This window comes from Pteronotus mesoamericanus, unplaced genomic scaffold, assembly GCF_021234165.1.
Source record: "Pteronotus mesoamericanus isolate MK-2021 breed Mesoamerican mustached bat unplaced genomic scaffold, CSHL_Meso_final contig_20, whole genome shotgun sequence".
In the NCBI taxonomy this organism is placed as follows: Eukaryota; Metazoa; Chordata; class Mammalia; order Chiroptera; family Mormoopidae; genus Pteronotus; species Pteronotus mesoamericanus.
Genome location: NW_026555085.1, coordinates 82,544,250 through 82,557,847, shown reverse-complemented (window position 1 = coordinate 82,557,847; position 13,598 = coordinate 82,544,250). Strand labels below are relative to the sequence as shown.

The 13,598-nt window shown below is 41.6% G+C and overlaps 1 protein-coding gene across 1 annotated transcript in view; it reads left to right on the top strand.

Annotated features, from left to right (window-relative positions):
- Positions 1 to 3,916: 3,916 nt before the first annotated feature.
- The window catches only part of SLC2A12 (solute carrier family 2 member 12), a 50,773-nt gene continuing 41,091 nt past the window's right edge, over positions 3,917 to 13,598 (top strand). Inside the window, 1 exon segment of the mRNA XM_054569999.1 lies at positions 3,917 to 4,194. Coding sequence (XP_054425974.1) covers positions 4,080 to 4,194 — 115 coding nt within the window. The 5' untranslated portion in view covers positions 3,917 to 4,079.

Below are 13,598 nucleotides of genomic sequence, written 5' to 3'. Positions count from 1 at the left end.
TTTTCTTCTTGGCTTGCAGAGGGTCACTTGCTTGCTGTGTCCTTGCATGGCCTTTCTTCAGTATGTGCACATGGAGACAAAGAGATCGCTCTCATTCTCTTCTTATAAGGCCATCAGTGTTTGTTGCACACCAGTGTTTGTTGAATGAGTAAGAAAAAAATGGTTGTGTCTTCTGTGGCACAAATCACATTGCCAGGTATAATCTCCTCAGAGAAAATGCTAGTTCCACCAGCCACTTACTGATTTGCACTGTCACCACTGCCGGGAATGGAAAGCCACCGCCAGGAGTCACTGTCAGGAATGGAAAGTTCAGAAACTAACTTGGTAAAGTTTGGCCTCAGTCCTAAGAAGACCTCTTCATAGGTGCTCAGGGAGGCTTGTTCCTTCTGATGATATGTATTTTTGGATTTGATAGTACTGCCTATGCACAAGTGGTCTAAAATTGTATGTAGCAAAATTAGTGGGTCCACATGGGATGTAGTGTCTATCTGCTGATTATATAGTGCTTGAGTGGAACAATAGTTTTTAATGATGGTAGTGGCTCAAACTCCATGGAGGAGGGGCAGTCTGTGGTGACACTTATTTTAAAGAAATTTACAGAAAGAAGAGAGAAAGGACAAAGCATTATACACAATCCGCACCTAGGTTTTGCTATTAAAAAACTAAATAGTTATTCAACTCATTAACATCTCCATTGTGAGTGCTCATTTACTTAAATATTTATTGAGGGTCTATTACGTGCCTGGTATTGTGCTCAGAGATGGGGATACAGAGAGCGACGAGTGCACGCGGCTGGCAAGTGCCTGTCCTCTCGGAGCTTACAGCCTGGTACTGCTAGAGTTAGTTGGATTTATGGGGATTGTTATTGGACAGGGGACCTGGCCCTGAGAGGGTCTGCATAGAGCCAGCCTGGAGAGTGCAGGTTCTTGACTTTAGGCAGGAAAAATTTCACAACATGAGTTTAGGTGATTTTGAGAATATATTTATTGAAGCTGGGGACAGTGAAACAAGGAAGGTAGAAGAAGCAAAGAGAGAGCCTAGGCAGGGCTGCTTCAGCTCACTGGGAAGTCAGAGGGAAGGGGATCTTGGAGACAGGTTCAGGGGGTGAGCCTCGGACAAGCTGCCACTGCCTGTTACTCCCCTGTTTGCAAGTCTAATGGGGACCCTTAGCGTTTAAGGGAGAATTCACTCAAAAGGAAGATTCAGGTTAGGTGTGCCCCCATGGAGGGTGTACTAGCTTCCTTGCGGGGTTTTATCTTCTTTTCCAAACGTAGGGATTTTAGGGGAGGCCTCAGGGGAGATCTCAGTAGAATATTAATCAGCTTTTCCAAGGTCATTGTCTCTACTGACTGGTCAGCACCAGGGTAGGGAGGTCTTAGTCTCATGACCAGTGATATACTAGAAGAGGAAAAGCCACAGAGGGGTGGCAAGGTCCGGCACTGTCCTGGTGACCTGTATCTGGCTGCGAATTGTTCTGCCAGTTTGTTCAGCTGTCTGTCTCAGTTTCCCCATTCCACTTGCCAAGAAATTTTCCTAGCTTTTTATTAACCTGCCTCAGGATCAGATTTTTAGGAAACAAATATTTATTTCGTATTTACTCTGTGCCAGTCACTTGGAATATCATAATGAACCAAACATACATAGTGGACACCCTCATAAATTTTACTATCTAGAAGATCAGGTAGATTTAATAAAATCACTACGTGCTAACTATAATAAGTATATTATAAGCACGCAAAATACTGCAAAGGGGAAGTACAGTGTTCTTAAGCAAATTTAGGCAGGAGAATATTCCCTTTTAGGCTGAGAAAAAAATAATTTCCTTCCTAAACTTTTTTCTGAGTTAAGAGAGTAAAGTCAGCACAGAACAGAGATTGGGATCTCTGTGGGCCTACCACGTCAGGCCGACAATGTAATGCCAGCAGAATTTGATGCACTAGGAAGCATTGTGGTCAGTCACATTGTTTGCTTAGCCTTTTCGATTTCTTGTGGGTTTATCTTTTAGGAGTCCCTGTGTGGCTGGGCTGTAGACAGCAGAGTGAGAATCACTGAATTGCTTTTAGCTGTTGTAAGGAATTCTGGAATCAGGTTTATCTTTTGCCTGGTCAAAGACTACACAAAACACCCCAGCACTTCCACGGTGCCAAAAAGCTGCCGGAGACGCGGAGCCTGGAATTGAAAACAAAGCAATCATACAACTGATCCATTGCAAGAACATGTCCCCACACTGAGGTCATTGGTCTGAACAGAAAGAAGATAGAAGTCAAGAAAATATGGAGAGCTGATGAGAAATATGTGTCTGTCAAATAAAAACTGCTGCTCCTACAATCGTAACACATCATGGGCGTAAATAAAAACTAAAGCATCATTGCACTACACATTCTTTAATGAGAACAAACTGATCTGTGGGGTTCTCAATGATTCACCCCTTCATCAGGAGCAGGCTGGGCTGTTAGGAGACGTCTACTTTTCAGCACTATTAGCAGATGCACAATAGGTGAATAATAAATACTAGTTGAATTATTACAGGTTTGTTTTCATTTGCTATCTGATTCTCTGAAGGATAAGAAAAAAGAGAACTATCTAGTGATCAGCAAACAAAATGCACAAATGATAAATTAATTTAGAGCTGTGCTATGATCCAGCCAAAATACTGAAGGTGAGTCCAATGTGAGTTAATTTCTGCTTCTACAAGCACAAACTTGTCCTCAGGAATGACTAGTCTAAAAGCCATAATGCATGGCAACTTCTTAAGGTCAAGATAGGCTGAAAGTGAAGGAAGCCAAGAAAATTGGAGAAGGAGAAGGTTGGGAATTTAGGATCTAAGGGAGTTACAGGGTTAGACCACCTGCTTCACAGCCTCAGCTCCACCCCTGACTCGCTGTGAGATGTTAGGGAAGGTATTCAGCCTTCATTTCCTCTTCTGTAACGTGGGTATCTGCCTCACAAGTTTTCCCCAAAAGAATCATTTGAATTCATTCCCTTATCACTATTTCTGGCACATAAGAGGTGCTCCAGAAATTTTAGTTTTCACTCCTAATGGTTTTCTAAAATAATTTTAATTTCTGCTCAAGATTTTTCAATAAGTATGATTTGCTGAATACATAGCTAAAGGCAACTGTCATAACTCTGTAAAACCTTTTATATAAATATACTCACAAATCAGGAAAAAGATCCTTTTTCTCATGGCCTGATTTTGTTTCAGGTTATGTGACCATCACACCCACACAACGGGGCATCTAGTTTGGCCTCTCTGAATTGGAAATACCCACCTCCTAGAATCAGGCTATCATATAACCTGGCAGAAGATTTGGGGTCGGTTCCTCTCTTAAAGACAACTGTGCATCAATACACTGGTTTATTTTGCTCTAATCCCAGGGAATAAGAAGCCCAGAGGGTCCATGCATTCTGAGCTTGTGCATGCTTGGTCTCAGGCCTTGGTTTGTCTGGCAGGCCTTGGAGAGGGAGCACATAAGGCATTCACCTAAAGTAAAATCCGGCTGAAACAATAAAGATGTTTTCTGCTTTGTGTAAGCTGGTAAGTGTCATGAGTCTTAGAATAACAGTCTTGCTGAAAATTTGACACACTTTCCCTTCTGGTATGTGTTGGCATAAATTGTTCCTCTCTCTGCACGATTAACTGATACCATCTGTGAGGATTCTGGGCCCTCGCTCTCAGCCTACGTTCGAATCTGCTTGCTTCTTTTCGTGCCTCTTCTCAAAGGTGCAGGAAACCAGCGTTAACGGGCCAAACGCGGAGTCGGAGCTCCGTTTCTTCCCAAGCCTTTTAACCCCTTGCGCCCAAGTCTGCGTCTAAAGGCACAAACAGTCCTCGGAGACACGGCCCTCCCACTGCCTGTGATAGGCTGCTTGGAATAGCAACAGCCTGTGTCACCGAAAAGGGCAAAGCCTTCGGAAATAGAAACAAAGTTGGTCACAAATCACATTGGCTTTGCCTGAAGTTTTTTTGTTGTTTTTTTTTTTTTTCACCTTCTTAAGCATGCGACCATGGGGAAAGTGATCACTGTTGCCACGGGGGGGAGTGGTTTGGTGCCGAGGCAAAGGCTGTAACTTCTACCATGGTACCTGTTGAAAACACAGAGGGCCGCGGTCGTCTGAACCCGAACGGGAGACCAGCCGAGACTGATGGCAGCGGCAGAGCCAGCGGCAGCCGGCATCCTCCCTGGGCCAGAGGTAAAGTGAGGCAGAATGGCTCCGGCGACCGGCTAGAGAAGCAGCGGAACTCGCGTCTCACGTGTGTGTGTGTGTGTGTGTGTGTGTGTGTGTGTGTGTGTACACGTGAGCATGCTAGGTGCATGGAGAGGAGACAGGGTCTGGTGGGAGGAGTGATAAGGAGCTATAATGTGAAGGCTGAGGTCTCACAATGGCTAAACTGGGCCCCATCGATTGTGCTGACAGTGTGATGAGTAAATCTTTTTTTCATTTTGGCATGATTGACCAGTAAGATAGTCAAATGTGTAAACACACGCGCACCCGTACAAGCACACACACACTTTTTCATTTGTTGTCACGAATAGGCAACCTGTAACAAGTGAACATTATAAAAACCACTTTTAAAATCAGGCTAAGTAGGCTTCATAAAAATGATTAGTTACATAATCAATGAACACAACTATGTTTTTACGTTCCCAGCATCTGTTTGTAATGAATTGGATCTTTATTCTCTTTGGAGCCTAAAACCACTGCTACCTTGCTCCTGCTTTCTTTAAAACCAGCCTTTTGAACTGAGGTTTAACACTTTTTCTCCAAGAGGTGAAATTCGGAAATTTTTCATTTATTTCAATTATGTTGCTACACCAAACGCTTTTCTTCACTTCCACGTTTACAGTTCCCACAAACACATTGCATAGTTTTAGCTGCCTCTTCCCATCCATTCAGTTTGTTCTCAAAAGGATGGAGATGAATGGTAATAGAAATGAAGTCAAACACAAACAATTCTCTCCTTCCTAATGCTTTCCTCAACTCTGTTCCACCTATGAAATGCATTCCCAGGCCATATACTGGAATTTCATGAATAATCCAAAACATCACATGATACCAAAGGCATTCACCTTGGAATGGATCTTACTTCCTTACTTTTGCATTGTGGGTTTGTCTGATCTTGGAATTCAGTCCTTGACCTCTCTCATGGAAGCCCAGAGAGGTACATCCTGGGGGTGCTGAGAAGCTGTCATTCTTCCCTGACCTGCTCCTTGCTCAGCCTCCTCTTGATTTCCCACTTCCAGTCAAGAATGAATAATACCAGGCTCACCTTTCAATATTCCTAGTTCTGTCTTAAGCAGAGCTTCCTCTGAGTGTGTTCTGTGGCTCCTGAATCTAACAGCAGGCAAGGAAACGTATTTGGGTGTAAAGGGAAAGAGTTACCAGGTCACCGCTTGACTTCTCAGGATTGAGCTGAAGGACAAGCTGAGGCAGTGACATCAACAAAAAAGGTGAACTAAAATAGTGTCAGTGAGAATGACACAAAGGAGAGGATGAGATCATTTTTCGTGGCGGGATCTCCAGTGTAACAACTAAAAATGGGCTATTTAACTTTGATATGGCTTTGAAAGTACAGTGAACTCTGAGTAGGTTAAACCACACAAGTTCACAGCTATCCCAAGGGGAGGTAAGATGTATATGTATTTGCAGATGTTGAATACATGCTCAGAATTTAGTTTAAAATGCAACTGTTTATGTTGAAAAGAAATGATAAATGAATAAATACTCTAAATTATCTTTTAAGTGAAACTTTATTATGTAGAGGAGGAAGTCTAAATGTTTCCCTAAAAGTTTAAATGAATACAGCTTTGATTTGTGCTATGTGCAGTTTACATTTAGATGAATGTAAACCTTTTATTATTACTTTTGTAATTTTTCTAAGTTGTGAAAATTACAGTTTGGAGAAATTTCTAAGTTTCTTTAAATTCTATGTATAATTCAAAGGCAATTATACATACATACATATATATATATATATATATATATATATATATATATATAATGAATGCATGGTACAGACTCACTTTGTGGTTTTTACAAGTTACTTAACCTTGGTTATTGGAATTATATTTTAGTCCATTTTATGAAGATGCTGAGACTTAATGAAATAATATTGACAAATATTCTATTTGACTTCTTTATATTTTTAAATTTCCACAGTTTCATTCAGAATATTGAAAATAGGCTTAATAATTATCATACTATTCCTGCATTTGAAGGTAGCAAGCTTTTCTCTAGTCCTAGATGGACCAATTAAAGCGCAAAGAGGAATGAGTTATACAGTCCCAGACAAGGTAATTAAATCACTTGAGATACTGAAAAATGAAACAAAAGCTCTAAGCTCTGCGATTGCATCCCCTCGATGCTATTACACACAATGAAAAGTATTAGTAGTTCTTCCTGCACCAACCAACCCCTCTCAAACTGGAAGGAATGTTTTGTTTCAGTGACTAGAAGCTAATGAACTCAAATTCATTTTCAAAAATCTATGGCTCAAAGTGGGTACATTTTTAGGGAATTTTTCAGTATTCATAGACTTTTTTTAAAGATTCTATTTATTTATTTTCAGAGAGAGGGAAAAGGAGAGAGAAAGAGAGGGAGAGAAACATCAGTGTGTGGTTGCCTCTCGCACGTCCCCTACTAGGGGCCTGGCCCACAACCCAGGTATGTGCCCTGGCTGGGAATCAAACCGGTGACCCTTTGTTTTGCAGGCTAGCATTCAATCCACTGAACTACACCAGCCAGGGCCATAGACATGTTATAATTGACTCTGAAGGGCAGTTTTGAGCTCAATTTGAAATCCTTGTACCTAGAGCCGACAACAGATATAGGTGAAGTGAGAAATGTGGTGTTCTGAAGCATCTCACCCAAAAATGTGGCCAGAAGATATGCGGTTGGCACGGGTCCACGCAGAGATTGGAGCAAAGCTGACCCTGGCCACCTCTGGCCCAGGCCCAATGCCTGTTCCTCTAGTCAGACGCTGGGTCTTCCAGGCTCTTTGAATTTTATGATTCAATCAACTGAGTAGGGCAAGGGTTTCCTTAAGCCCCTGTATCCCCCATCACCACTGCTTTTTCTCCTAGGATCTGCCCTAAAGGTCAGAAACCAAGAACAGTATTCACTGCACAAGCACAGGTTCTCAGCACTGCAGGTCCAGCTGCCAAAGGCACCGGAACCCAGATCAGTAGCACTGGGCTCACTGATCCAGCAGAAAGAGCTGCACTTCACACTCTCTAAGACCCTTCTAATCTTAGATGCCACAGTCTGAGACTTAGTAAATGCACACCTCCACTAATCATGTAAATGCTCTGAGGCATTCTCAAATATGTTTAAAGCTGTGAACTTTTTACAAGCAGGAGCTGAGTAGGTAGGTGGTCAGTATAAGACAGGTAGCCATGGCCCGCTCTAGTGGTGAGAGGGGGGGTGGAGGAAAGAAGGCCTTGCGTCCTGGCTGCTTCTGCTTCCCCCCATTTCTTGTAGCCCTGAGCAGGCAGGCTCCTGGTTGGAGATCTCATGGAGCAAACCACAGGTCTATCAGTACTCTGGTTAGACAAGCATGTATTTTTTTGTTGTTGGGGCATGTTTACTGTGTCCCTACTGAGCACTGGGCTCCCAGATTTAGCTGAACCTGGCCTCCTTTCTCAGGCCTCCTTGGGCAGCCTGAGGGAAAGTCTACTTGTAAGAGAGACTGAGGAGAAGTCGGGGAACAGACTTATCCCCAGGGAAGAGAAAGTCAAGCCAACCAGCTTGACCTAATAACAGAGTGTTAGTTGTGAGAGGAGCAGTTCCAACAGACCAGTCACTTTGGAAGACCCTGGCCGGGGCCTTCCCAATTCTGCAGGCTTTCCATAAATTAAGCGTGAAGTGACAAAACCCATGACAACAATTAGTATGTTTTAAAAACATGTATTTAACAAATTAATGTCTGATTACAGCAAAAACAAATTGTTGTGTATAGCTTGACATTCCCAAGGACGTGACAGGATTTATAGACATGTAAAGTTATGAGGGACTTACAGACTCTTTTGTGAGGAAATAAGACCAGATTTAAAGTTAACCATCTCCCCCTCTCACTTCAGTCACTTATCTCTTGTTGACTGTATATTTATCCTCACTCCGAAATCACATCAAAAGTCTAAACTTGAGGCTTTTCATGACTGTAAAGGCCTGGGCAAATGGCTTCTTCAGGATCTAAGAATGGAGAAGACTCTAAACAAACATGGTAGGAGCTGTTTCAGGAAATCTCTGGCTGGTGTTGGACTCACCAAGATCTTAAGGAGCTCTTGTTGCCCTTTAAGTTCATGTCAGCAAACAAGGCAGAGAGGTTGCTAAACTTGCCACAGATCACCTTTTGGCTGCCAGACAGACATTGGTGGGAACATGTGGTGGCAGATCCTGACGCACATGACAAAGGCAGGCCTGGCCAGCTACCTTAGTTGGTTAGAGCATCATGCAGATATACCAGGGTTGCAAGTTTGATCCCTCGTCAGGGTACATACAAGAAACAACCAGCGAATGCATAAATAGGTGGAAAAACAAAGTAATGCTTCTCTCTCTCTCTCCCCCCCGCAACCCCTCCTACTCTTTCTCTCCCCCTCCCTTCTTCACTCCCAAATCAATAAATAAAACTTAAAAAATTATTTAAAAATACAGTGGTACCTCAGTAGTCATCGTTAATTCATTCTGGAACTCTCAACGAGTGTCAAAACCAATGACTACTGAACGATGAAAAGTTTTCTCTTGGGGGTGGTATTGTGACTCATTCAGGTTCTAGCAAGTGCAACAAGTCCCGAGCAAGTGCCAAGTACTGAAAAAAATTTTTTTCTCATCAAAATTTGACAAGTACAGGGTTTGACAAGTTCTGAAGCCAATGAGTACTGAAGTGTGACTGTATTTTAATTAAAACAAAAACAAAGACAAACAACACAAAACCATGGATGAAGGCAGGCCAAGGAGCCGCAAGAAGTGTGCTGACCTTGATTGACTGAAGTTAGTAGCTGGCAGACATTCATGTGTGTGGACTGGTTTTATAATAGACTGGTCAATGTCTATTCTGATAGGTCAGTTCCCCTCTTCCCATTGTTAATTATTTTAAGTATTACTTGTCTCTAATAAGATTGCCAGCAGGAGCTGAGGCCTAGAGACCCCAAGAACATGCCTGACGATAGATGACAGGACCCTAATGTGAGCCCTTGAGACATACTCTGTGAATTCCCATGGGGTTACTTTCTAGTTACTTTTTTCTAGTAGCTGGTAAAAATAGAATTAAAAAGGCAATGAATCCACCCTGGAGCTGTCTGAGGAAACTTCAATTTACAGGTATATATCAAAGGTAGACCAGCCAATTAAAAAATGCAATTTTTAATTGCTATAGATGTGTGGGATAATATTTTTCATTCCAGAATAGTTAGCTCTTAAATCGGGTTTTTTGTAGGCAGCATATTCTCAATATGAGGAACCCAAGCACTATTTAACCTCTGGGTTGAAAAAGTTCGGGGAGCTCCAAACCTCCCTCCATTAACTTGGGTTTCTAAGAGCCAAAGCAACTATTTACTGAGTTGATGAGCACAAACTGGTTCTATAAGATTCTTAAGTTGAGCAGAGTTCAGGCTCCCTAGCTCAGTTTTGTTTCTCCAAGAGGATGAGTTACTGAATGAAATAAGGAAATGAAAACCATTAAAAGAACACCAAGTTATGGTGGTGAGAAAGAGGAACAGTGGGAATGGGTTTATTTCCAAAGAGTTGTTCCCTCTTACCTTTCTAAGTTCTGGCTGGACCAATAATCAAATTAACATGAAAAAGATTAGCAGGAGAAAATGACCAAGTTTATTACATACCTACAAATGGGCCCCATACGAATATGACACCGGAGGACAGATGAGGCCATTGAAGCTTATATGCCCTCTTCAGCTAAGGAGGACAAGGGACGTTGTGGATGGAGACATCGTAAGGCAAGGAGGCAATTCCTATGGAGATGAAAAGCAAATGTTTGGTAAATAAATGTTTGCTGGGCCGTATTCAACCGTGGGACACAGAGGAAACTGACCGAAGGGGCCTTGCTTGGTTCCTTTCTGTCTGTCACTCTAGTTCATATGAAACTGTCACTGTTTATAATGGTAGCTCACCTCCTGGATCAGATCCTTTCTCTAACTTCTTTTAGGCAGTTAGGGGGAAGGTCAGTTTTGGGGTTTTTTTCCCCCGAATCTTTGTTTTCTTAAAACTAACCAGCTTAAAATAATCAACATTCCAAAAGGCATACTTTGGGGTATCACACCCTTCTTCCCCTCAGACCAAAGACCAGATAAGAATGATTTCCCATCCTACCTTCCCTCAAAAAGTACCCAATCTCAGTTAAAAGCATAAAACCTAAATTTTCCCCCGAAATACTTCCCAGTTGAAACTTTGAGTCTAATATATTACATTTACAGTAAATCATAAATTAATATGGGTATTTTATTCTATTGTATTTTGGTTCAATGGTATCATTTTCCTTCCTATGTCACAGCACACTCACGTGTGCATTTGCTAACTGGCTATGTCTCAGTGAAATACAATTTTTCTATACAATTTAAGTAGAAGTAATAATAAGACTAAAGTAATTTATTACATTATTCTAATTTTAGGAGGTTTCATTCTTCTTAAACAATGACTTACTTTATACTGTTCTGCCAAAATACCAGGGAGAAAAAGGCATTTTTTCATTTAACTTACAGGAGTGTTTTTTCCTTAAGTAAATCAAGCGTAATTTACCTTTAAATTGTTAAAGTGTGTTTCTCTTGGAAATAATTGTTTCTCAGAAACACTTATGACTGAGGTCTGCCTGGTCTTGTTAGGCCCTGGGACTGTTCACTATGTATTCTTTCATCCAAAATTATTTGCTCCTATATACACTTGTTGCCACAACTTACGGAAGTTGGAGTCTATGAGCAATGTGAATTTAGTGGCCTGCCTGAAATGGTATCTCAGATGCGTGAGGCTTTTGATCGCAGCCCCTGACGTGCAAAGCTTTTTAGGAATGGGGGAAAAGTTGCAATGGAAAATCAATGTAATCTGTACAGTGAGAGAGCCTTCCCAAACTGATGAAATGTTTCATTTCCATTGGGAAACAAACTATAGAAACCCTAAGACAAAAATCACAGGGAAAATGTTTCATGCTGTAGGCTCAGTTATGTTTGTACTACCAAAACCAAAGGAATTCAAGAATTTATAAAACAACAGAATTTTAATGCTGAAAACAAGATACATTTTACTTTCTTTGCTATCAGTAAAAGAGGCTGTTTCAAAGTTTACTTCCGTGTTACGGAGATTTTACCTATCATTCAGAGTAAACAAATTTTTGTTGAATGATTGTGGGCCAAGAACTTCTATTACTATTCCACTTCTTATCTTTACAACACTCCAATGAGGTAATATTACCTCCAGTTCACAGGTAAGGAAACTGAGGCAGAAAGAGCAACAGCTAATGTTTGTTAAGCATTTGCTACCCATGCACCAGGTACTCATCTACCTCATTTATTTTCATAACAACTTTTAAAGTAGGTAATCTTACTACCTTTAGTTTAGGAATGAAGACACAGAGGAAGAGAAGGGTTAACAGGCTCATCAAAGTCCTGCCAGAAATGAATCAGGCACTCTGATTCCAGACTGTACCTTCACCAGTAAGCCCAGGGGCCTCCTCGAGTGAAGTGAAGTGACTTGCTCCAGGTAGCACAGGTGTTAGGTGGCAGCACAGAAATCCGAACCTCAGTATCCTACATCCAGTCTAGAGTTTTGCCCGCTTGACCAGCCATCCATCACTGATGTCCACATCCTGCTGTTTTGTAATCTGATCTGTGAATTTGGGTACCCAGTTACACTCCTTTCAGAACTTTATTGCATTGTATTTTAGCTAGTTTCCTAATTTTACATGTTACATGTCTTTTTCTATGAGATTCTAAGTTCCTAGGTAAAATATATTTCCTTGGATCTATCAGAGCCCTGAGCTGATGGCAAATGCTTGGGAAATGCTGTGCAATTCATAAAACGGAGCATTATACCTTTTCTCTGCATGTCCAACAGGGATCACATGCATGTGGCACAAGTGCCACCATTGTGCCACCAAATCCAGATGTAACCTAGAAAATGCCTCAACACAATGCTCGCAGTAACCACCCTGATAATTGCACTGTCCACTCAAATGGACTTGTCTGCCATCTGTGCTCAACACAGTGCTGGCCTGTCATATGTGCTGAATTATTAAATAAGTGAAGAAGTGTTGGCTGAGCTGCACTAAGGAGCATTTTAATTGAGCAATATTTACTGAGAGGCATGGTGCTGGATGTTTCAGGGTGAAAAAGAAATCTAACGCGTATTTCATGTCTATAGATTTTACCAACTCATCAGAAAGGTAAGAATCTAAATAATTACAAAACAATTATTTAACAGATTTTGAGTGTCTGCTAGGATTAAAAGATGATGATAGCCCCTGGGTCCAATGGCGAACAAGAGACTTCCATGCAGTTCAGATGTGTATTAGCAATTGGCGGAAAGAAGCAAGAAATCAGGACACCTGCAATAGAGGAGTTGGCCAGATACGTAATACCATGGCAGTGCACAGGGGTCAGCTCAGCCAGTTTTCAAAGGATCCTGGAAGACAGTGTTGTGAAGGCAAGTCAGGAAAGTATAACTGAGGCCCATAAGTTTACAGAGAGCATTCTAAGCAGAGACGTCAGCTTGTACATGAGTTTGGAGAAAAGACACTGGCACTTTCAGGGAACTGCAAATATTTTTTTGTATGGTGAGGGCACAGACTTCAAGGAGGGGAAGAAGATGACGGAGGTATCTGAAAATGTAAGCAGGGACAATAGCATGAACCTTTGTGTGCTAAGTACCATGAGAGGAGGATTTCTTAGTAAGAGCCCCTATCAGTTTAAGAAAAATCAAGAAAGTTTCTGAAAGCGATGGTAGTGTTGACAGAATTAAGGAGTCCTGGACAACCTCACCTGCATGTCTCCAAATCTTCCAGCTTTATGGGCTCACCATCCTTTTACTCTTTAAAGAAAAATAGTTCCAGCACCCCGTAAGGTTAAACTCACATTGCTCCCTACTCCTCCTATCTTCAAACACACCCAGTGTACCTCAGGAGACTTGTGGTTGTTCCGATGGCTTCTTGCACCAACTTCCTGTTCCCACTGGATTCCTGTCCTTCGCTTTCTACAACTAGTCTTCTCCCTATTCCAATCCATATGTGGATTAGAGCCCCCTTTCCTTCATATACTTAAATCCCACTCTTACAAGCTCTTTGTAGATTTTTACTGATGATCTGAAGAGGGCTCCAGTGCAATTAAATATCAGCTGGGCCCATTCTTAAAATCCTCTTGTCAAATCCACCATAGGGAATTTCTTGTAAACCAACTTTTAAAATATCCACAGACCTCTTGCCCTATTTTTCCTTTGTGTTCTCTCCCGTTCCTCCACCCCGCTCCCTCATGGCCTTTTCTCTTATTTCTGGGCCATTTTAGATATTCTCTCTCTCTCACACGTGCGCGCACACACAAGTCAAAATTCTGCCTTTAGATTATATAGAACATCTTGTACTTTTCTATTTTTCTCTCCCT